Raw genomic sequence first — 22050 nt, forward strand, 5'->3', positions numbered from 1 at the left:
AATGACTTCTCTCCGAGTGTGCATGTGCCGGTTATATGTCCATGCAGGTGGGCATCTTGCATAGGCCTACATGGTCTCTGTTTCACTCTACTATCTTGAGTAGACACTATGCGGCTGTAAGTCATTGCCAAATATGGGACGTAAATTTACAAACGTTACTAAGGATTCTGTATGGTCCTGTTATTTGCCATATGTGTCCACTGGCGGACTCGGAGCGGAGGAGGTCCATGCGGTAAGTCGTGAGGGGGTGACACCATGAGTTACCCGCACCGGGTGACACCAACCCTAGTGACGCCACTGCACGGTCTAGAGACATAAATGATATATTTTAGAAATCAATTAAGAGTTTTCAAAGCACACATTTTGGGGAATTAGATGAGTAAAGTAAACTTAGTAAGGTATGTTGACATGCTGAGAGATTTGTATCCTAAATAGTGCATATTAATATAGAGAGTTCGAAATAGGCTATGAGAGGGCTTCAGCTGCAGATGAATAAACGTTTTCTGGGAAATAAAGCGATAAAAGTGAAATACATACAACTAACCAAATCGAACTAATACTTAATGAGGAAAACACCTTAACCATAATATAGGACTAAACACATATACGCACACACACCACATCACTTTGAGAAACATTATTCAGAAACTTTAATTTTTGTAGCTCGCTTTGTTGAGCCTAAGCAATTACCCTAAATACCCAAGTGTTTAATGGAAACTGCCTTAACATGCAATGTTCTGTGTTTTATAAATTGGTGAACTTTTCTGCATTTTAATGAAATACGCACCCTGCTCATGAATACATCACCTGAATATGTGAATTTCTATTTTTAAATCCACATGCTATATTTTGTCCCACTGATTGAAATGTTAAGAGTCCTGTGAAGTTATAACAATTCTCTTTACTATTCTTGCCGTTTAGATCCAGAAACAACTGAGACCATCTCTGGTAACAACGTTGAAAGTGATATTACTGGTCTCCAGCCTTCAACACAATATACATTGACAATCTATGCTGTCAGAGGGTCACAGAAGAGTGCAACACTGTCTACCAAATTCACTACAGGTACAGTCCCCATGAACTATTATTTTGTTGGTGCACCGATACCATACTGTATATACAAAACACCTAAACACTTCACTCACCACTTAAACACAGTCCTTGTTCAGGGGTTTGGATGTTTCAGTTTGCTATACCTAGTAAATAACAGATTGTCCATACAACCTTATTATATACTTTACCTCAAGCATAAGTATATATATTTTAAACAGCTTTTCTTCTTAAAATCCTCTGGGCTTCACACTTGAAATGCTCTTAAACAATTGTGTCTATATACAAAGTTTTCCTGCAGTCTCGGTGTGTACCAAACCCCAGGGCCTGATTGAGGACTGAGTCGGAATGGGAAATGATCAGGTTTGTGGATTGCCTATGCAGTTGGGAAGGAATGGAAGTGGTAATTCTGCCAGCAGATTCTTCACTGACAGAGAATTCTCCCTCAGAGGACTTAGGCCCACCTCCTCAAGTCAGAGAATTTTTAATTACTGCCTAACTCTAATTCATGCCTTGAGCCATTAGTACGCAAGAGGATATTTTACACAAAATCATGTTTACCAATACATTATACAGTTTCCATATATGAATCCTATTAAAAGATTGACACAAAAGTGTGATCCATTTATTTTTATTCATGTGGCTTTCCTCTGTGGATGAAAAGCAACAATGTTATTGTATGTATAAGTCTGAAACCAAGTCACATCTGGATGTGCTGTAACAAATATGCGTGAATATTTTCATGGCAAGTTGCATCAAATTGAAATCTTAGTGCTTGAGACTATCACCCATTTACTTCAAATTTATACTCATGCACATCTCTTGTCCCACTCTTGAAGATCTGCAGCAGAAAAATCCCTCAAAAAAGGTCACCAAGTCATTATAGGTTTACAGGGAATACCACAGCATTCTCTATGGTTACTAGTCAAGCTTCAGATGTACCAGTAGAATTGAAATCACATTAATCGGCAATTTAAGGCACCTTGCTGGATGGTGGCCAACTATCTGCATTGATATTTATCTCTTCAAGACATTAAGTTCATGCTGAATAGTTCTGTGATTGAATGAGTGTACCAAGAACTGCCCTGAAATAGTTTTAGTCTTTCCTCTTGACCTCAGTCATCAAAAAACTATCTTCAATTCCCTCTTTATGAAGAAGATGAAGGGATCTTACCAATTTGAGCTTCTATTCGAAAAACCAAGGCTACATGTCTCCTAAAATCCCTCAGTTGGCCTCTTGTAGCGCTTTGAGATCAATACAAAATTATTTCTACCTATCAGATATCTACTGGTTCATTTAGACCCTTGTAGTCAAATCACCAGGCCTGCTGAGGCACTGGACTTCACTCCGCTTTCAGAGAATCGTCTGAAATATTTTGAGATTCCCCACCTGCCTGAAGCGTATCTCACTTTCATTGAAACATTTGCCTTCCTACAACAATGAGCGTTGCCCTCTATTCACAAATGTTACTCTATTGAGAAACTTGCTCGCTCAAACCAGACAAACTGACATATTTTAACATTCTTAAACCATGAGGAAATAAAGAGCCTTATGGTGGATGCACTGCCACATGACTTCTTTTTGCAAAACGCTCCATTAAAGAAGTGGTAGCTTTTTAACACATATAAAACAGTGACTAATTAAAGAGTTTTGATGAAAGGTCCCTTAAGAATGCATAGTGGGTAGGTGTATCCTCTTTGTGTTATGACAGAAGCTTCCATCTGTTGATTAAAAATGATCTCATATTAGTCATGACCAATATTATAAGTACCATAATACCTGTCTCTTTACCAGCATAGAGTAAAATTGGAGTTTTGTGCACTACAACTGTGTGCTTTCCTTTTCAGATCATCTGACTTAATATTATGTCTTTATTTTGTGCTGCATTGCCATAATTATTGAAAATATTTCCTTTTCATAGCCCTTGATGCACCTCGAGAACTTGCTGCAAGCGAAATTCAGTCCGAAACAGCACTGCTGACCTGGAGACCCCCACGCTCTATTATCACTGGGTTCATATTAATGTACCAGTCTGCGGACGGAACCCTCAAGGTATGATATTGGACTCTCCAGATATATACACATGCAGGAATGTATGTCCATAAATGTAAGCTCACATTCATCTCTCATTGCTTCTCAACGTACTTAACCTCTTCCTACGGTTAACTCTCCTAAGAGTAGTTGTACATAAGAATCTACTCCATAAATTAAATATATACTAGAGTTTTCAGTTTGGATATTTGTTTGGACACGTATATCCAGTTGGACATGCAAACCGCAATGTATTGCTATATAGCTACTTCACCTTTTTTTGCTCCTTTCAATGCTCTCCCACCACATGTGCAAACTAGGAAGCAGAATACTCCACTTAGTACACCTGGAGACAAGAGTACTGATTCTTGGTTCCCTAGCTGATCTCTTTTCTATTCAGTTTCTGAATATATTTAAAATCAGGGAGAAAAGAAACAGCTGTAGCCATAAGGGGCAGTACAGGGAAAAAGGTGGTTTCTGATAATGGTGATCATAAGCCCTAGTGGGTGTGCAGTCATATTATCGAGTTTTTAATTTCGATTGGACAGAATATCGAGTAAAAAATATAGAATGGACAAAATATCGACTAGACATAATATAGACAACAAAAACATCGATTAGAAAAAATTAATATCGAATAGAATGGACATAATATCGAATCAAAAATATAGATTGGACATAATATCGAATCAAAAATATAGAATGGACATAATATCGACTAGACATAATATAGACAACAAAAATATCGAATTTAAGGTAAGTTAATATTAATTTTTATTTTTTGTGTAATATAAGTCTGTAGCGGGTTGTGGGTTTATAGGGGAATAGGGTGGGAAGTAATTTAATTATAATTAATTAAATATGTTAATTTATTTATTGATATTTATTTAGAATTAATTGTTAATTAATTATTAATTGGTAATTAATTAATATATAATTGGTAATTAATTATAATTGATTAATTGATAAATATTTTAATTTTAGTAATTTACTTTCTGTAGCGGGTTGTGGGTTTATAGGGGAATAGGGTGGGAAGTAATTTAATTATAATTAATTAAATATGTTAATTTATTGATATTTATTTGAATTAATTGTTAATTAATTATTAATTGGTAATTAATTAAAATATAATTGTTAATTAATTATAATTGATTAATTGATAAATATTTTAATTTTAGTAATTTATTTTCTATAGCGGGTTGTGGGTTTATAGGGGAATAGGGTGGGAAGTAATTTAATTATAATTAATTAAATATGTTAATTTATTTATTGTTAATTGTTTGGAATTAATTGTAAATTAAATAATAATTGGTAATTAATTAAAATATAATTGGTAATTAATTATAATTGATTAATTGATAAACATGTTAATTTCATTAATTTATTTTCTGTAGTGGGTTGTGGGTTAATAGGGGAATAGGGTGGGAAGTAATTTAATTATAGTTAATTAAATATGTCATTTAATTTTTTGGTATTTATTTAGAATTAATTGTTAATTAATTTTTAATTGGTCATTAATTAAAATATAATTGGTGATTAAAATTAATTGATTCATTTATAAATAGTAAATTAATGTATTATTAATAGGTAAGTAATTAGTATTAGTAGGTAATTTTTATAATTACATAATTTTAATTTGTATTTATAAATAATTATTTAATATATTTTAAACAATTGTAAAATATTTTAATTAATTTGTAATTGGTGTTACTATTTATGTTATTTATATTTATATATGATGTATTTACTTTCCCTACTATTGCACTCACTGGAGTTGGAATAGTAATTTTAACCCCTACGCTATCCAACTCTTTCCCTACTGTTGCACTCTGTGGAGTTGGAATAGTAATTTTTACCCCTTCGCTATCCAACTCTTTCCCTACTGTTGCACCCACTGGAGTGGGAATAGTAACTTTAACCCCTACGCTATCCAACGCTTTCCCTACTGTTGCACTCTCTGGAGTGGGAATAGTAATTTTTACCCCTACGCTATCCAACTCTTTCCCTACTGCTGCACTCTCTGGAGTTGGAATAGTAATTTTAACCCCTACGCTATCCAACGCTTTCACTACTGTTGCACTCTCTGGAGTCGGAATAGTAATTTTTACCCCTACGCTATCCAACTCATTCCCTAATGTTGCACTCTCTGGAGTGGGAATAGTAATTTTTACCCCTACGCTATCCCACGTTTTCCCTACTGTTGCACTGTCTGGAGTGGGATTAGTAATTTTTACCCCTACGCTATCCAACGCTTTCCATACTGTTGCACTCTCTGGAGTGGGAATAGTAATTTTTACCCCTACGCTAGCCAACGCTTTCCCTACTGTTGCACTCGCTGGAGTGGGAATAGTAATTTTTACCCCTACGCTATCCAACTCTTTCCCTACTGTTGCACTCTCTGGAGTGGGAATAGTAATTTTAACCCCTACTCTATCCAACGCTTTCCCTACTGTTGCACTCTCTGGAGTGGGAATAGTAATTTTTACCCCTACGCTATCCAACGTTTTCCCTACTGTTGCACTCTCTGTAGTGGGAATAGTCATTTTTACCCCTTTGCTATCCAACTCTTTCCCTACTGTTGCACTCTCTGGAGTGGGAATAGTAACTTTCACCCCTACTCTATCCAACGCTTTCACTACTGTTGCACTCTCTGGAGTCGTGATAGTAATTTTTACCCCTACGCTATCCAACTCTTTCCCTACTGTTGCACTCTCTGGAGTTGGAATAGTAATTTTAACCCCTACGCTATCCAACGGTTTCCCTACTGTTGCACTCTCTGGAGTGGGAATAGTAATTTTTACCCCTACGCTATCCTACGCTTTCCCTACTGTTGCACTCTCTGGAGTGGGAATAGTAATTTTTACCCCTACACTATCCAACGCTTTCCCTACTGTTGCACTCGTTGGAGTGGGAATAGTAATTTTTACCCCTACGCTATCCAACTCTTTCCCTACAGTTGCACCCACTGGAGTCGGAATAGTAACTTTAACCCCTCCGCTATTCAGCGCTTTCCATACTGTTGCACTCTCTGGAGTCTGTATAGTAATTTTAACCCCTACGCTATCCAACGGTTTCCCTACTGTTGCACTCTCTGGAGTGGGAATAGTAATTTTTACCCCTACGCTATCCAACGCTTTACATACTGTTGCACTCTCTGGAGTGGGAATAGTAATTTTTACCCCTACACTATCCAACGCTTTCCCTACTGTTGCACTCGTTGGAGTGGGAATAGTAATTTTTACCCCTACGCTATCTAACTCTTTCCCTACAGTTGCACCCACTGGAGTCGGAATAGTAACTTTAACCCCTCCGCTATCCAGCGCTTTCCATACTGTTGCACTCTCTGGAGTCTGAATAGTAATTTTTACCCCTACGCTATCCAACTCTTTCCCTACTGTTGCACTCTCTGGAGTGTGAATAGTAATTTTTACCCCTACGCTATCCAACGTTTTCCCTACTGTTGCGCTCTCTGGAGTGGGAATAGTAATTTTTACCCCTACGCTATCCAGCGCTTCCCCTACTGTTGCACTCGCTGGAGTCGTTACAGTAAATTTAAACCTCTTGCTATCCTACGGTAAAAATATTGTATATGTTTTGTTAATAATATGTATATATATATATATATATATATATGTATTAAAAATATATATTTTTAACGTTATATTAATTAAATGTTACGTTTATTTAAGTATTTTAAATAAGTTAAAATTAATTTTATTTATCATTATATTACTTTTAAATTACTTTTAAGATATTTAAAAAATTCGATATTTTGACAGTCTATATTTTTTACACTCGATATTTTGGAGTCGATATTTTTGTACTTACCTGTTTGAAGATAGGAAGTCGATATTTTGGCAGTCGATATTTTTAACTCGATATTTTGTCATCTCGATTTTTTGACTGTCGATATTCTGTCAGTGATCCGCCCTAGTGTGCCTTACTGAGTAGGTCAAATATACGTTCCTCAATACCAACTTTGTTCATTGTTAGAGCACACTTACATGGAGCAAAAGTTCATGTTCTTCCCTTAACAATCGAGACTTTTAAACATAGGGACATTTATGTAAGTTTAAGTCAATCCGTTTTTAAATAAACCTTCTAATGTTGCTTAAAAACGAGCAAAATATTTGACTTGTATTTAAACCTCTTGTAAGCAGGTTTTTACCTACGGTTTACCAAAATGTAGCAGTAATGGACCCTACTAAAGCATGAATATTTCAGAAAAACTGTTATGAATTTGCAGAAATATGACAATTGGAAAATTCTCTGGATTTTAAGTAAAGGTGCACTATCACTTGGTGAAAGAATGTATGGTGAACTTGCACATATCTTATTAAGATGACAATACATACTGAATGTTCTCCCATCTTTAACTTTTTTCCAACAACAGGAGGTCATCCTCGGACCCGACATGACTTCCTACAATCTGGTAGATCTCAGCTCATCCACTCAGTACACTGCGAGGTTGCTGGCAATGAATGGAGATGTGAGGAGCAAGACCATCCAAACAGTCTTCACCACAAGTGAGTTCAGCCTCTACGACCTTCCATCAAGGAGCATAGTCTAAGACAGTCAATTACACCAATGTTACACTCTTTTAATATTACACAGGTTCCCAACTCCTTTATGATCAAGTTCTGATGTGCAACAGAAACATTGGGCCCGATTCACAGAACTAACTTAAGACAAAACCCTAAACTTACTACTTTTAGTATTCACAGAAGTTAGGATTTTGTCTTAAGTTTGTCTTAATACAGACTTAAGACAGACTTAAGTTAGGATTTTGTCTTAAGTCTGTCTTAAGTCTGTTTTAAGACAAACTTAAGACAAAATCCTAACTTCTGTGAATACCAAAAGTAGTAAGTTTAGGATTTTGTCTTAAGTTAGTTCTGTGAATCGGGCCCATTGTCTCAACAGTCAATTCCAGTGCCATCACAGTCCTTTAATATTACACAGGTTTCCAACTTCTTTATGATCAAGTTCTGTCATGCAACAGAAACATTGTCTAAAACAGTCAATTCCACCACTTCCACACTCATTTAATATCACACATGTTCCCAACTCCTTTATGATCAAGTTCTGTCATGCAATAGAAACGTTGTCTACAACAGTCAATTCCCCCGCTTTCACATTCGTTAAATATCAGACAGGTTCCAAACTCCTTTATGATCAAGTTCTGGCATGCAACAGAAGCATCGTCTACAACAGTCAGTTCCACCGCTTTCACACTCATTTAGTGTCACACAGGTTCCCTACTTCTCTATGATCAAGTTGCATGCAAACACATACAAACTTAGAACCAGATCCGTGTTTTTTGTATTCAGGAACACATATTTTACTACTTTTATTCGCTCTCACTCATAAACCATGAATTTATGTATCACTTATTTTCTTACATGCTGTCTGAGACAAACGATGTTGGATGCTTATTTATTTTCCTCACATAAGCAAAACTTTTGATAGCTATGGGCTTTCATTCAAAGTTTGATGTGTGTACAAATACATAAAATGAGCTTTGTGCTCATAGAAAGATGTACTCCCTGAAGATTTCATGTGAGTAAATCTCCTCACAGTTGCGGGAAGTGACAGCTAAGTGGGCATTCGAGGGCTAAAATGCCCTGTAGGTGTTAGCACACCCACAAACGTAAACATTGGTATACATTCTCTGTTGCGGGATTGTCCAGCAATGGTACATTGAGTAGCCTAGGAGCTAAAAGGGAATCTACCAACAATTTTATGTATTAGCACTTTGCAAAAGTTTTCTACCTATACTAAGATCTGATGTCAACATTAGCATGACCTTGCAGATGGAAGTGAATGAGTGCAGAATCTCCACTCAAACGCCACATCTCCTTCATGATGCTGACTCCTTTATTTTGTCTAGCCTGAACACATGTAGGTAGAGCAAGAGGTTCAAGTGGCATACCGTCTTCATGCTCTGAGTATCATTCTGTTAAGCGTGGTACACCAGAAATGACATCACAGGTGCAGCACCTCAACCATGAAATTCCACCAAGGGTGCATTCTGAAAGGAGATGTGCACTGTATGCAAACAATGAGACCAACCCCGCTTAGTCCAGATAAACCAGTGATCCCACACATCCAAAATATGTCTCTAGACCCCTCCACTGTACCATACCCATCTATTGAGCCAGCAAGTGGAGTCCAGCTTTGCCACAGATCGAGTTAGCACTTTGTGGTTCAGTGCCAGGCACCTCATTATCCATTCTTAAGAAGATTTAGAGAGCACTTTAGGCTCAGTGTTTTCCATGCAGTATTAATGCTGGCCCATGAAAAGGTTGCGTAGCAACAGGTGCATGTGAGCGAGTGGAATTTCTACGGATCATTTACAATGGAAGGCAGTTAACAGGTCACGTAGTATCTCAGATTGCAATGGACATCTACTAACGAGTTTTCCTTCCAACCTTCTCCTCCCATGTGCGCAATATTTGTACACAAGTTTCTGAAATAAGAAATAGAACATCTATGGTTGTTTGGATATAAGCACCAGATCTACTGATTATCGATTACAATATAGAATATAGCATTTAAAACATACCTTTTTGTGAATAAATATAATAGTGTGATGCAGATACAACTGGCATGCGAAACCATAAGGGTTGGTTAATGAATGTCTATCTATCTATCTATCTATCTATCTATCTATCTATCTATCTATCTATCTATCTATCTATCTATCTATCTATCTATCTATCCATCCATCCATCCATCCATCCATCCATCCATCCATCCATCCATCCATCCATCCACCCACCCCTCCATCCATCCATCCATCCATCCATCCATCCATCCATCCATCCATCCATCCATCCATCCATCCATCCATCCATCCATCCATCCATCCATCCATCTATCTATCTATCTATCTATCTATCTATCTATCTATCCTCCATCCACCTGCCTGGCTCTCAGAGAGAAGCAGTAGTACAAAGATGCATATGTGGTGGCAACTTCACAGTCTCTTGTTCTCACACATCATGATTTGGAGAGGAAGAGATAAGTGAGATGAATAAAAGCTCCTGCTAAGTGTTTATGTGAATGACGCATTCATAAACTCCTCTTCTCCCTTTGTGTACAGCTGGCCTGCTCTATCCATTCCCCAAGGACTGTTCACAAGCGCTGCTGAATGGAGAAACAGCATCTGGCCTGTACACCATCTATTTGAATGGAGACAAGGATAAGCCTCAGCAGGTGTACTGTGACATGTCTGAAGATGGTGGAGGATGGATTGTGAGTATTGCTTATGATCTTGTGAACCGACCTATATAAATGCTGACTTCTCATCGTCCCCTCTGCCTAAAATAATTAAAAACCTGGCATTTTACGGGTCCTTGAGTCCTTCTGTGACTCTCCGCTGGTAGTAGGGGACCTTTTCGTAGCATCTAGAAGCCCAGTTCTGGGTGTTAGTGCACTCTTTAAATTTTCATGACAGGACATTCCTTCAGAAATAGGCAACAAGTCATGATGATCTGAATACAAATAGGGTGAATTGGCAAATGCAGTGATCTGAAAAACGCTGTCAGACTTTAGTTTTTCAAATACAATATAGTTAAATTCTCCTAGTGACCTGTGAATGAAATTAATGGAAGCTCTGGAATGCACACGTTTCATCGGCGTCAAATACAGTTATATTGAATGTTACGCCTGCCCCATATCGTGGAGTCAAGCATTAGAGATTCATGAAGATAAAAATAGCAAAATGATTGTAATTGTCCACTAGTATGAGACCGGGCATCCTTTTAACAATTCGTTTTTATGATTATGAACATATGAGATTGTAATAAATAGGATTAGACGACATCCCGATATTAAATGTTTTCTTCATTTTGTCTTCTAATAAAACCCAATGTATATAGTGTTATCCTATGAAAGTCTACCTCGTATGTGAAAACTTAAAGAAACTGGGAGGATTCACCCTCTAATGCACCAGCTTCTGTCCCTTCACGTTTAATGCTATGTTTGTTGTGTCTTCAGGTGTTTTTGAGACGTGTTGATGGAAAAGAAGACTTTTACAGGAACTGGAAAACCTATGCCGCAGGATTTGGAGACCCCACAAAGGAGTTCTTCTTGGGTAATTGACAAGCATGGTTTACAATAAAAAAACTCCCCTCTACAGTTTGTTTAACAGTTGCTTTGCCTACAGTAGGTGACTGCATTGAAGGAGTATTTATTCGACTATCACCTCAACGGTGAAAACCTGTTGAGTGCATAAAGACCCAAAATGCTATGGGCCTCATTTATGAGAAATGTGTGTCACTTCTCAGTGCGCACTCCTTGCGTCATGATTGATGCGTCATATTTATAATATGACGCATCATGTCGCAAGGAGTTATAGATACGTCAGTAGTTCTGACGTATCTGTAGGCGCAAAAGTGACGCATTGCTGGAGTGTGTCACAAAAGTGACGCAACTCCAGCAATGTGTCCTTTCACATGGGAAAGTCCCATGTTGTTAGTGCCTGCGTCAGCCTTGCGCCTGCCATGAAGTAGGCGTAAGATTTTGACGCATTAGCGGCCAAGAAATGGCACAGTGAAATCATATAGATTTCACTGCGTCACTTCCCTGACCCTTTCTTGCGTCAAAACGCCCCCCCTTGCATACATTATACCTGGCGCAGGTCTAATATGGCGCAGGGGTTTACAAAGTGACGCATCTACCTAGATGCATCACTTTGTAAATATGGCGCAACAAGGCGCATTTTTTATGCCACTGGTGCGTCACAAAAAGTGACGCACCAGCAGCGTAAAAGTGACGCACAGCCTCATAAATGACACCCTATGGGTCTCATTATGTAACAAGCACACTTTTCATATTAGCACTGCGGAGGACCTTAACTAGGGACACTGGGCACTAGCAGGGCAGCAAGCCCTATAACATATAATGCACTGTCCCCACAGCAGCCGCAAAATCGTGCTGCCCTCACAACAGCACTTTTGTGAAAGATAGACTGGCTGATGGAAGCAGTGCAGGCAGCACTTTTAAGTGGGACAGAGATCCCCCCTACTGAGAAGTGCAGCCAATCACTGCAAGGGGATGTCGGGGTCGGTGAGGTCATGGGACTTTCTAAATCCCATCAAGAGGGACGTCCTTTGCACCTCTTTGTCGTGCACAGTTAGTGCACCTTTTTACTGTCTCTGCAAGTGCACCCATAATATGGCGTGGACACAGAGGCAAAGTGTTTCCCTCACTTGAATGGGGCCACCTCTCCATTCAAATAAATAAAGGCCCCTTTGGGATAGAGACAGCTCTCTATGTGCACTGTCTACACAAAAGGTGCCACACAAGTGTCTCCGGCCACTTTTGTAAAATCACAAGCATCAAGTCTGCTGGGTTTCAGGGAGAGAACGAGTAAACTGATGCTCAGAAATACGTAATGGGAGGAATACATGATGAAGAATGAGATCACTGAGACTAAAGAAATGCAACATATTTGAAAGTTCATATTGAAGCTTGCCTTCTCCACAGCTTAGTGCATTGTCCTTATGTTTAAAGTAATAAAAGGCTCCAACCTCCTATTAATCATCGAAAACTGGTGAATGTTGAGGATTCAATGCCACCTTGTTGGTCACCCACTATGCCACCTTCTTAGTGTGAACTTGCAATCTTCTTAGAGAATTATAGAAGTATGAACATGATATTTAAAAGCAACTTATTAATATTTAAGGGGTGTCTACTCATATTGTGTTTCCATGCCAGATGCAAAAGATATACCTAGAACTTTGGAAAGGCTTACATTATGTCAATGTTGAAAGTAAGAGGGACCTCCTGTCACAATAATGCTCCCTCATTCCCTCTTCCAAGCTCTTGCATGGGACCATCTCTGCTGCAATACAACACACTGAAAGGGGCTTAATGGCTTCAACCTAAGTAATCTCTTTCCTAGGATCTCAAAATAATAAAAGAGACCTCACTCATGGAAGTCCAAAACTATTCTTCCCCTAAATGCCTAAAAATAAAATAAAACTTATGGCAAACATTGTTTGGTGTTCAGCACCTTTATCGGTGCCTCAGTGGAATCAATACTTCTTACCCCTTTTCTGGTCTTTGATGTCCTTTGAAAAGTAAAATATGGAATACCTTACTTGCGTCTCTCATACATTTTAGAGACCTCATTGTCATTCCATGAATGATCACAATTACAGCATAGCAGCCCTTCTTCCTGGTAGGTTATTTAGATACCTTGCTGATCAGCTACAAAAAATAGCATAACTTAAAGTCAGGCTGAAGCAGCATATAACAACCAGATGACTGTGGATAACCTAAACAAACAGACTCGTTCTTTTCTTTGAGACATAGGGTCCCCACATCTAAAAGAGCTAGGAAACCCAAGGGAAAGGAGACAAAATAATGAGTTTTGTTAAACCTCAGAGAATGTTAATGTATTGACATGTCAATATATTATAGGCAGTCACAAAGAATAGCACATTTTGAAATATGCTTACCCTGCATTATTTTTTTTTCTTCTCGGCAGGTCTGGATAACCTCCATCAAATCACATCCCAGGGACAGTATGAGCTGCGTGTAGATCTCAGAGATGGCGCTGAGACAGCCTATGCAGTGTATGACAAGTTCGTTGTTGGAGATTCCAAGTCTCGCTATAGACTCAAGGTCGATGGATATACTGGAACAGCAGGTATGGGTAGCCATATCTTTAAAACCTTTTTTAAAGCATATCAGACAGAGGGTATCCAGTTGCAGATCCCTCGCTACTGCCTAAACTAAAGATCACAAGATAATACATAAGTTTAAGGTGCAAGTCCCTATTGGAAACTTGTAGGAAAATATTAGATGATCTCTGGTAAGATAAACTGAACTCTATGAAATAGTGGCCTGTTTATGTCCTTGTAATCTGCGATGAACTATTTTAATCACATTTATTTAACAGAGATGACAAATAGGTAATTGGTTGGTAAATACTGATGATAGTTCAAGAATGAGATTTCAGAATGGGGGAAGCAAGCAAAGGATGAAATTGATTTGAGTGTTATAGCAAGCGATAAAGGAGAATGCGTTTTCAAAATGCACCGATGAGGGGAGAATAAAAGCAATTTAGAATTTTGAGAGTCAACAAGCATGTGGGCCATATTGTACATCAGAAAGGGACTTGTGCACTTTGTCATGTAACCTGAAGAGAAACTGTCAGGTGATAAAAGTATATCATGGTAATAGAAACCACTCTATCAAAGAGGGTGTGTCCCCCTAAAAGGAGAAAGGAACCACCCTGCTGAAAATAAGATGAAACACAAATGACTGGATGCAGGCATCTCACTGGTAATAACAAATTCACTGGACAGTCTATTTTGAAGAAAATGAGGGCAACTCAAATCAGTGTTTGTTGGGTATTAGCAAACACTGGAGATCATGCTGGCGTAGATTTCCTATCTGTGTTCACCTTCCTCGCTCCCTGATAAGAGCATAGCTAACATTAGTGAGTCTGATGCAACGGCATTTAAGTACAAGGCTTTGAAGGGGTCACGGAACCATATTTTTGATTAGGGACCTGAAGTATTGGGTTTGGTTAGGGAATTACCTTCACAATCCTAACAGATATAAAAATTCAAAGATAACCGCAGATCCAGTAGTCATCCATCATGTGGTTCCTTCCAATAAACAAAAAAATTGTTGGACAGCATCCAGCATTTTTTGTGGCCATACACCAAACCTTAATCTATTTTTTGCTTTGTAGAAACACACTCTCAAATTAGAAGTTTGTGTGTGAAAAAAACAACAAAGTTCTCCCATGATGTGGGTGTAATTTATTTTTCTGTACCTAACTACCATGTGTGTCCTACCAGTGACACACAGGAAAAAAATTAAATACACTGTCCACCTTACATAGGTTGGGTTGTGTAATGTCCTTACTCCAACGGCTCCTACTCCGTCTGGCCATTGGAGGGCATCTTCTGTCAATGTAGTCAATTGGGGCTCAAACCACTGAAAATTTAAGATTAACATGTCTCAAAATGATATGGGTAAACCAAGGATTTAGAGGACAAGGTATTCCGTCACCTTTGCAGTAGAGTATTTTGTCCACCAAACTCTACAATGGGCCCTAGGTTTCCGATTGTAGGGCAGGATACCGAAGCCAGAATATTGATGGGTCACAATAATATGACCAGCATATTGAGGGACAAAATATCAAAGAGGTGAATATAGGGAGGTATAGATTTACTATAACTCCACATCTACGTACCTATCATAGATCACTAACGTATGTTTATGTGGAGCTAGATATAGGTAATCTATACAAACGGTTTATTCAATATCCTGACCTACACCTGGTTTGCTAGTCAAATAAAATTGGGACATTTTCCTTACTTATAGTTAGGTCCATAGCATCCCTTTTGGTATGCCACAGAATTCAATAAGGCTAATTGAGAAGTGAGGGAGATTGTCTCTGTACACCTGAACGTCTAATTATTCTAAACACCCTAAGGATTGAATTTCAGTAGCAAAATGCAAGCTGGCAAGATCAATCGGAAGGTGGAAAGGACAATATCAGAAGTAAGGGTTAAATAGTAGTGTAAACACCACAGAAGAGAGGAGAAAAAGGGTACAAAGAGTGACTATTGGACAGAGTGGTGATTCGAGTCTTCAGCAGAAGCGAGAGGGGAGAGAGGTAGAGAGAAGGAACAGTATGGCATGAGGGAGGAGAGAGTTTGTTGGCAAGTATTTTAAGGGGGAACATCTGCAGAAGATGGATTACAGAAAGGAGACAGAACTGTAAGACAGAGAGGTAACAGGGAATAGGAAGATTTGCACATGAGAAGATGATTAGGAAGGAAGAGATGCATAAGGAGAAAAGGGATGGGACAGTGAGAGCTGCAGATAGAAAGTAAGTAGCATGCATAGAAAGTGGGATAAGGAGAGGTGATAATCCAGACCATACACTGAAAACGTTAGGGTTGACCATGCTTGTAAATTCAAAATGGAATATTAATGTTAATGAGATGTTAAGGACTTGGGTGAATACTATGCGATATTTTAAATTGCTTATTTCTAAAGCACTGAGTGACTTTTGGCTGAATGAAATGTTAAGAAGTTCCAGCGGTGTTATTGTAATAGTAGTTGAGATGTGCTTCTGTGATCCTCAATGGTCCTGACAGAGTGAAAGCCATTAGGACATCTTTCTGTGGGAGGCACTGGGGCCAAGTGTCTGTGACAAGTATTTGGGGTGGAGCATCTGTTACGTAGGCCAATACTGGAGAATGTGTTACTATGATACATTTCAGAGTCCTATCTACTAAAGGTATTTAGAAGAGCAGGAAGGGTTTCAAGGGTCATACAGTTCTAGTAGGCATCCTATCACTTTTTAAAGCAGAAAATGTCAGCCTACTCTGAACCAGGGAGTAAAGAGGGAATATTGTCACTTTACTTAAGGATAGAAATTATTCCTTCACGTGGAGACAAATATCAGTTAGACCTACAAGAGAAGATTAAAGAAGGCTTAAATCGAGATCAAAAGTGAAATTTCAAAATATAGGGTCATGTTATGTGTCAAATATTAAGGATGTTTAAGAGAATGTGGAGATTTAATAGCGATGGGAGAAGATGCAACCAATCAAGCTAGTACATGTAGTTGGTCAGAGATCAAAAATGTTCAATCAGTCTAATCACAAATTTCATCATAGAAACTTCATCATAGAAAAACAGGTGAAAGAGCTAATACACAGTAGAAAAGGAGACAGATAGATTGGGGATACAAATGTGACAAAGAAAACATGCTTAAGGGATAAAAGATGATTTCAGATATGTTGAATTAACCTGAATAAATATGAAATCACATAAAAATATATAGAAGAGGCAAAATGACAGGTTACGGAGGAAGTGATTACCATTAGTAAAGAAATAGAAACCAGATAACAGCATAACCAGTCTGAGGAAAGATAAATATAGAGAGAAAGTAAAAATATTTAAAGTACAGAACCGTAAAGGCAGCGACAGAAAAACCAAACATGAAATGTAAAAGAAGTACTAAAATGCATTTAAAAAAATTAATTCGAAAGAAAAAAATCTCTAACATGACTAGAGTGACCTGGTCCAAATTATAGGAGCAGTCCAGGATATGCAGAGCAAAGAAAAAAGGCCATGTGATGAGAACAGGAGAGGGGACTGAAGAAAAGCACATCTAGTAATAGATATGAAAACAGATTATAAGTTAGGAAAAACAACAGTGAGAAAAGATGAATAGGTAATTCTTTCAAGAGTGTTGTCTAGGCTTCTGTGTTTGGGAGTGAATGAATAGGTGCTGGGTTCACAAATATCCCATCTCTTTTTAGCACTTACTTTCTAGTCTGTCTCCTTGTTGAGCAGGTACAAAGTTGTCCACCAGTGAAACCTGTTCTTTGAATTATAGATATTATGTTTTCTACTTGACTGAAAAATTTCATTATATACAGGTGACTCCATGACTTACCACAATGGGCGCTCTTTCTCCACATTCGACAAGGACAATGATTCCGCCATTACCAATTGTGCCTTGTCATACAAGGGAGCCTTCTGGTACAAAAACTGTCACAGAGTCAATTTGATGGGCAGATATGGTGACAACAGCCATAGTCAGGTAAGTCCTTACAAATCACATAGTTTTTTAAAAACATAAATTGATACCAGCTTACAATTACCCATCAGAGAAAAACTTTGAAAATGTTCCAACTTCAAGCAAAATGTCTGTCATCAGCGAATTCTTCTAAGAGTTTCAGTAGGAAGAAATTTGCAATGATGCAGTTTTTCCCTCTTAAAGAGGTGCTTCCAGGTCAGGTGCAAATTGTAGCTCCTTCAATTGCATTACTTCTTGCTAGAGTGGGAAGTGTTGGTGGTTGAATGACAAGAAGATAAATTAAACATTCCAAATAGTTCAGTTTTCTATCAGTTCCTAGAGAGAAATTAAGTTTGATTGCCGAAACAGACCACCAAGGCTATGTGGCCTTCTGCTCACTTCTACTTCTACTACCACAAAATGCATCTCTTCACTTGTTCCATACCCTTTTAAATTCTAATATAGTTTTTGATCTTGGCATATCTGCCAAGATGTTGTTTGACGTGTTCAACCACAGAATTCTTTTTGCAAATCTACTAAGTGTACACAATCTTACCACATGTTCTTTGCCTTAGTACATAAAGTAACCTAAAGAGTCTTCACTCTTTACCATTATGTATATTTGTGATGTATTTAATTGTGTGTAAAACCTACATTTTTGTCCTCAAAATTGTATATATTCAGATCCTAGCGCTATGCCTCATAATGTCTATGGTAGAGATCACATTCCATTCTGGGAACCACAAATATTCTCCTACTTTGTACTGCTTCCTGGCAGTTGTAGTCAAATGTTTTGTGCTCTTTTCAACACAAACATCAACCTCCATATTGTACTTCACATGGTGTTAAATTCTTTAAGAGTGTTTACCAAACCAAAGAGCCTTAGAATAGTAGATGAAGGTGCTGTTAAAAATTCAGAATTGTTTCCAACCTCTATGCGGTGGAAGAGTGTGGATAAATTTGACAGACACCAGTCCCGCAAATTATTCATCTCTTGTTAGACCAATCGTTGTGAGCTACGCTACATGAACTCTATGTTCCACTTATTTATGTTTAATTTTAGTGTACATGTTTCATTTACATATTCTATGTAAAGTGATCTATGCAGTTCTGCCTGAAGTGGCGTTTTTAAGGGCAAAGGACATTGCAAAATCTAAACAGACAACAGTTAGCACTGTCAGATAAAGCAATTTCAATAGATGCCCAGTGTCACAAATAAGGTAAATAACTCTGAATGTATATTATGAAGCTAAATCATTCTAACAAAGCTTATATGATCTATCATATTTAAAATTTCTCTAAATGATGTAATCTTTCATGTGATCCTATCAAAGTCTACACTCTTAAATTGAAGCTAAACAATTTATTGTTGCAAAAGACTGTTGTGCTTCCTGTTTTTGGGAAGAAAATCAAAATGTGCTCTTCTCTAGCTATTCAAGAGCATCTACAGTAATGGCTGACAAATTTCCTAACACATCCTTATAGCTTCCTAATAGTTCGGAAAGTTTCCATCCATAAAGGAAATATGGAAACTATTGTTTTTTGAACAATTAGTGATTGACGACCCTCTTATGATAATGCACATCTACTTGGATTAGGCTGCTTTACTGACTGCCACTGTGTCTCTTACAGGGTGTAAACTGGTTCCATTGGAAAGGACATGAGTATTCCATTCAATTTGCTGAAATGAAGTTGAGGCCTGTCAGTTTCCGGAATTTGGAAGGCAGAAGAAGGAGAGCATAATCTTCATCCTTGGAGAAGAATGGGAAGGGGATGTTCTGGGAATGTCACAAGGGGCATCAATTTACCAAAGTTTTCGAACCACAGGCCCACTGTGGTGGCAATACCAGCCCAACTGCAAGCCCTAGTAAACCACAGCAGCTAACCGTGAAGAAAGCAGTGCTTACTGCCCATGGTCAAATACACACCAAAGACAAATATACTCCCTGAATGGTTCCATTTTGGCAGAAAGCCTCAGATTCTGAGGTTCAGGCATGTCGTCCTCTTGGGTGGCTGGGAGGGTGGGAGAAGGGAGTGGGTATTTGTACAGTGGTAGTTTGTTTTAGAACCAGCCATATTTTAAACAACCTTTGTATAATTATTATTATTATTTTTATTGGTGGTGAGAGATGTTTGGTTCCTGTGGAGACTTCTTTTGTGTTAATGTACCACAGAGGATGGGGAGGGAAAAATTTGCTTTCACACAGAGCATTAAAATTATATTGTTACTGTTACAAGACATGGTAATAATAAAATGTGGGTTCTCGTTGAGTAGGGTTGCCGAGGGTCCAATATAGGAAAGGGCTGTACCAGGCTGAGCTTAAGTATCCTATGTTGTCACAATGCACCCAAACACACAGATTAATATGATACAAAATGATATAATTGGTAAATTAACTAACTACATTTATAAATCTCTAAAAGAGGATACTGGAAGATTTTGAAGGCCTATAGTGTGGCCTGTTTCAGGACTACTCTGTGATATGTTAACCGAAACAGGTGCCTCATTTTCTGTTCTAAATAAATTGCATGGCACCAGGAGGACTTTGTCTTCCTCTAATCATTGCAGGCTGAATTCACAAAGGTGCTCCTCTGTAAGTCAGAAATTTGCTTTGTTGAATTACACAATGTTTGGGGCAAATTGTTGACTTGTATGATATTCACAGAGAATCTCAGGATTAGTCCTGCAAATCTTGGACAGTCATTGATTTCCAGAAGTATGGATATGCACAAATATTTCCTTATGTAAAGTTATTACCAGGTGTACAGTTTACACATGGAAATTGAATGCAAATGCGCATTAGCTCATTTAATTTATTTTCTCTCCATGGCAACATGTTTTTTTTAATAGAGAAACTTCTTCCCTCACTCCACCATCAAATATACTGACTTTCCATTCCTGTTTCTATCTCTGGATCTTTACAAGGGAATCCGTTTTCTTGAGTTTCATGAGTTTGAAACTACCTTCAAAGTTCTGAAGAATACTTACAAATATATAATCTTGTGGGAATTCACCAACTGTTACAGGCTGACCCAAGCAGGAATGCCCACAAACACCTCTCTCTCAGTGCTTTTTCAAATATGTATATTTCACAAACTGATGGAATTTGATTATTCCTACATTTAATTTATTAAGGTAAAATTCCACTCTTCCTGATTCTGTGAACCAGAACTTTGATTTGGCTATCACCAATAATGTTTTGAGCACCTGAGTTGAACTTAGGTGTCTCTCTATCCACTAACCCTCTGTTCACTATATCTTTAACAAGCAAGCCTGCACCTTGCACTCTAATCATCCGGTACAAATACCTGTCTTTTTGAGTTGAAGACTTGGTAATCCTTCCCATGCTTATTCTACAACCACTACCTCCCCACACAGAAAGTATCTCTCAATTTGAACATTACCTGGCTCTTTTATCCAAAAGACCTGCACTGCCCTAAACGTGGAAAGACAACTTATGATTGTAATTGTTTGGTATTTTCTGTTTTCTTTTTTTGGTTTTGTAAAAGCACAATTTACTATTTAAACTAATCTGTTAATACTCTTTATAAAAGGAGATGTGTGCAAAAGCGGAAGGAATAAGGGTCAGGTGACAGTGATAAAAGGCACTATATGCACATTTTCTGACAGCTATTTGTTGAGGTAAGAAGAAACGGAAGGTAGTTTTCTATAATAGAAAACAGACATCTTTCGATTAAAGGGCAATTGCTCCTTCTTGTAAACAATTGCTCTATTGTTTTCAAATAAAAACGAAACTAATTTTTCTAATCATTGTTTTTATATGTAATTTAATGTTTTTTAAAGAAGGGTTTGTAGAATGTACATACCTAAAGTAGTTGTACCCAAGTGACTGCCAGGTTTTTGCCTTTTTCCCCAGCTGCCTTTGCTTGCCCAGCTCTCCATGCAGATCAGACCTCTGGGTACACAAAGTCATGACGTTTCATATGTAGCCAGAACCTCTCCAAATAGATAACAATCACTAACCAAAAGAGAGAAAAAATCAAAATTTGAAAAAGTTCCCAAACCACTGAAACTGAATGTAAATGAAGGGGTCATTTGTAAAAAAATAAAAATTATAATAAAATAAACTAAAAAAACGGAATAATGCCTTTCTTAGTTTTTGTGTATATGCTACTCGTAACAAATACAATAAAATAATTTTTGGTTGGATGTTTGCCTTTTTTCTTACGAATGTGAAAAGCAGAAGCAGATTTCTAATTGTTCGACCAGGGTTTCTGTGTCTTGGCTTGGTCTTCATTAATGTGTACAAAAAAAGGGGGACCAGAGTTCTTGTCCAGACACTATTTGCAACCACAGCCAAAACCTCCTCATTATAAGAGGAATCAGTGTCAAAGTTCAATGATCAGCCTTTCACGTGGAGGATTGCCCATCCTTGTGCCCTCA

The 22050-nt window shown here is 37.9% G+C and overlaps 1 protein-coding gene across 4 annotated transcripts in view; it reads left to right on the plus strand.

Moving 5' to 3' along the window:
• Positions 1 to 21816, plus strand: part of TNC (tenascin C) — a 177455-nt gene extending 155639 nt beyond the window's left edge. For 3 of the 4 annotated variants that reach the window (XM_078641994.1, XM_078641995.1, XM_078641996.1), the window contains 8 exons: positions 922 to 1065; positions 2973 to 3103; positions 7476 to 7608; positions 10185 to 10336; positions 11081 to 11177; positions 13578 to 13739; positions 17506 to 17669; positions 19278 to 21816. In XM_078641994.1, the coding sequence (XP_078498120.1) occupies positions 922 to 1065; positions 2973 to 3103; positions 7476 to 7608; positions 10185 to 10336; positions 11081 to 11177; positions 13578 to 13739; positions 17506 to 17669; positions 19278 to 19388 (1094 nt within the window). In that variant the 3' untranslated portion in view covers positions 19389 to 21816. The remainder of the gene's footprint in view (positions 1 to 921; positions 1066 to 2972; positions 3104 to 7475; positions 7609 to 10184; positions 10337 to 11080; positions 11178 to 13577; positions 13740 to 17505; positions 17670 to 19277) is intronic. The other variant, XM_078641997.1, reaches the window with a different exon arrangement.
• The last annotated feature ends 234 nt before the right edge of the window (positions 21817 to 22050 follow it).

This window comes from Lissotriton helveticus, chromosome 5_1, assembly GCF_964261635.1.
Source record: "Lissotriton helveticus chromosome 5_1, aLisHel1.1, whole genome shotgun sequence".
Lineage (NCBI taxonomy): Eukaryota > Metazoa > Chordata > Amphibia > Caudata > Salamandridae > Lissotriton > Lissotriton helveticus.